This window comes from Henckelia pumila, chromosome 1 (genome assembly GCF_033568475.1).
Source record: "Henckelia pumila isolate YLH828 chromosome 1, ASM3356847v2, whole genome shotgun sequence".
NCBI classification, from domain to species: Eukaryota; Viridiplantae; Streptophyta; class Magnoliopsida; order Lamiales; family Gesneriaceae; genus Henckelia; species Henckelia pumila.
Genome location: NC_133120.1, coordinates 54,762,160 through 54,765,882, shown reverse-complemented (window position 1 = coordinate 54,765,882; position 3,723 = coordinate 54,762,160). Strand labels below are relative to the sequence as shown.

General features: G+C 41.8%; 1 protein-coding gene across 1 annotated transcript; it reads left to right on the top strand.

Annotated features, from left to right (window-relative positions):
- Nucleotides 1–302: 302 nt before the first annotated feature.
- Nucleotides 303–1,403, top strand: LOC140862844 (uncharacterized). The gene has a single exon (XM_073265882.1). The coding sequence runs from the start codon at nucleotides 303–305 to the stop codon at nucleotides 1,401–1,403; it is 1,101 nt and encodes a 366-aa protein (XP_073121983.1).
- The last annotated feature ends 2,320 nt before the right edge of the window (nucleotides 1,404–3,723 follow it).

The window sequence follows — 3,723 nt, the reverse complement described above, 5'->3', positions numbered from 1 at the left end:
AACTGTTTAGTTGGATTCATTTTATTCCGCTGTTAAGATTTAATTGCATGCTTAACTCTGATTATTTAGTGATTTCGGGTTGGGTCAATACATTTTTGGTATCAGATCATGCATTAATTGGGATTTAGAAATCGTTTTGGGGTTAACCTCTGTTGCCTTCTGACAGATGGTTGACTATGATGAGAGCCATGGTAGCGGGGGGCGGACGCTGGGGCGACCCGAACGATCGTGGGCATTTTCGGGACCGTCACCACCATCGTCGTGAGGACCACAGGCGTTTCAGCATGCAAAATTTTACGAAAATGGGTCCGAAGCTGTTAGTGGGAGGCGAAACCACAGAGGAGGCAGAAATTTGGATACGTCGGATGGAGGTCTGTTTTCAAGAGTTCCGATGCACGGAAGAACAAAAGATGGAGACACTTGATTTTCTCATTGAGGGGCGCGCACTGAAGTGGTGGAATTCCACATCCGCGCAGATGATTGCTGCTCGAGGCGTTGTCACTTGGGCGGATTTTCGTGCATCCTTCCAGAAGCTTTACTTCCCTCCTGCACTCCGACAAGCGAAAGCCAATGAGTTACTGAGTTTGCGTCAGGGCACCATGAACATTGATGAGTATCAGCAGAAATTCTTTGATCTTCTATCTTATTGTCCAGAAATTTCTTCCAGTACAGACATGAAGTACAACGTATTTCTCCAAGGTATCAATCCGGAGATCCATGACCGGGTTGCAGTCAGTGATGACACGACCTACAAGGGCTTGGTGAGCCGATTTCATCAAGCGGAGGATAGCCTGAAGCGCAATCGAACCTTTTTCCCTTCTTCTAGGACAGTCAGTTCTCTGGGTCCAAATACTCAATATTTCAAGAAGCAGGGTGTGTCTTATTCCTCTTTTGGTTCCGGTTCTGGTGGCATGCACCACTTTGGGAAGAAGAAGGGCCAAGGGCAATGTGCATCTTGTGGGGCCAGGCATCCTACTGAGAAGTGTCGCAGGTCAGGAGCTTGTTATCGTTGCAGAGAGATGGGTCACATGAAGAGGGATTGTTCACAGATTACCGAAGGGTCAGCATCTGGATATGGTTCTCAACCTTCCATTTCGCAGAGATCTCAGGGACAGTCAGTTGGGAGTACCAATCAGAGACCTTGTGTTTCTGGACAGGTGTTTGCGCTGAGTCAGGATCAGATTCAGCAGGAGAACGAGGATGTCATAGCAGGTATTTTTCTTTTGTGCGGTATTCCTGCATTCGTTCTCATAGACACTGGTGCATCACATTCGTTCATTTTGGCACGTTTTGTTAAGCTTCATAGATTGTCGTATGTGTCTCTAGACGTAGAAGTTTCGGTGTCTACCCCGACGGGTCATTCATCTTTGGCTATGAAATTAGTCTTTGGTTGTCCTTTATGAAAGAGTGGGTGCCCAGTGAGCCAACTTGTGGCTAAGGGCTTTGATGACTCTATGTATAAACAATCTTTTGTTTAATATAATTTACACTTTTATAAAGGCTTTTACTTTATCTTTTATCATATTATTATGTTGTGACATACTATAAGATGTTTAGATGAAGACCTTGAATATACTATAGTGTATGTAAGATGTGGTGGCACATGAGGATGGCTATCATGAAACAAATCTTATAGTCACTGTATATTCTAAATAGTTCCTAGTCGATTGAGCCGTCCGTTAATAAGGATAAGGATCGCTCAAGATTGAGACTAGCATTTGCGATGCCGAGTACTACGTTTCATTGGTATGGAACATAGAGATGTTCAAAGCATGCAAATGGATATTCATACGATGAATGATCGAACTACCCTATCCGGACTTTCCAAGTGGTTATCACTTATCGAGTGGATAAAGTCCGTGGTTTTGGTTGTACACCATTAGTCCTTACTACTTGAAACATCATTGAGACTCTATATGCTAGTACTGTGCTTTGACTCGTTTACCGACTCTATTGGGGTCATCAGGTGTCGGGATTGGGTACAGTTACGACACATATAGGAGTCGATGCTTTGTTGTCAAGGATTCACCACATACTTGCTAGTGTGGATATCCTATGCAATCTGAGGAGATATTAGTGTGACGAATCTCTGGCCAGAGTACATGATGTGTTTTAAGAAATGGTTTCTTAGTAGCACATGCGATGTCACTATTTGATCTTCAAGATGTATTGCATAGTTATCGAATCTCGAACGACTCTCGATTTACCAATGGTTGTTGATTCGATCGGGATATATGGATGAAGGGACCGTACTGTACGCTAACCAAAATCTATTGGTTCTTGCAGGCACTATCAGTGATACCTAGGGAATCATGGGGCGATGTTGCTAGGCGCTCTTACCATGATTCGATGGGCAAGTCGGAAATTGTTGTTCCGAGTCACAAGGAGTTGTGAGCCCATGGCTAGCTGTATCCCTGAACCATTGAGGGTCACACAATTAATGGATTTTTAATTCCCGTTGAGATAGTTAAATTTAAAGAGTTAAATTTAATGAACAAAGAAGTGGGACTTCTTATTTAAGAGTAGAGGAGTAAGATTTCCTAAAATGACATAGAGATGGACATTTTTGGAAATCACTGAATTCGGATTCAGAAAATTTATCTTGACTTTAAAAGATGCAGAAATGGTTTCTGTGCACATTGGTGAAATTTGTTTATCAATCTGAGTAACGATGAATTTTATATTAATTTCTGAACATGCGGGCTTTGCTTGTCAGGCTTGAACTTATGACTAATGGGCCCTAAGCTGTTAGCAGCCCACATTATAAATAAGTTATTGCAGTACAGAAATTACACAACAGAGGTCACAAAATATTTTCGAAAACCCTAGCTGTGTTTTTAAAAGTGGCCGCCCCCTTTCTCCTCTCTCTGCTCGAGAAAAATCCCAGCCTGTGAATTTTGAATTTGCAGTCTGGTTTAACGGATCAAATTCGTTAATTCTCTTCGTAGAAACTTCTGATAGATTTTCTAGTGCAATCTATCAGAGGAATTAAATTTCTGTTCGTGGACCTGATTGAAGAATTGTTCGTCCATCAGTTCCTGGGATATACAACAAGAGCAGAGTAATCTGTTGGTGTCCATAATCTCGATTCGAGATTGGAGGTAAAAATTTAATTGTTATTTAATTTTTACACGCACAATTTAATCGTAAAGTTTTGATACCTATTATGGAATCGTTCCATATAAAATTTTTAAACTTCCGCTGCACCGGGTATCAATTCTGATTGATCTGAACACCGTTTTCCAACAGTGGTATCAGAGCCAGGTTGCTCAGATCAAGCGATTAAATTAATCGATTGTACAAAAAATTTTTAAGCCTCGGTTTTTGAAACAAAATAAATTTTTTAAAAAATAAATTTTTTTTTTTTCGGGCAAAACACGGGCAGCGATTGGATCTCTGCCCGGGGGGCAGCGATGGTCGCTGCCCAAGGGGCAGCGACGGGCTGCCCGGCCCGAGCCCCTTTTGGGGCGCGGGATGCCCGGCCCGAGCCCCTTTTGGGGCGCGGGCTGCCCGGGATCGTCCCGGGCGGCCCGGGAAAAATTAATTTTTATTTTAAAATTAAAATTTTAATATGTTAAAATTCTATTTTTGGTCCGATCGAAAATTGTTTTTGATTGGTCCACGAGGCGTCGGATCGAATTGTTCGAGTTCGAAAATTTTAAAATTGATTTTTGGATAAATTTGAATTTTTGGAAAATTTATAGATTTTATCCGTTAAATCAG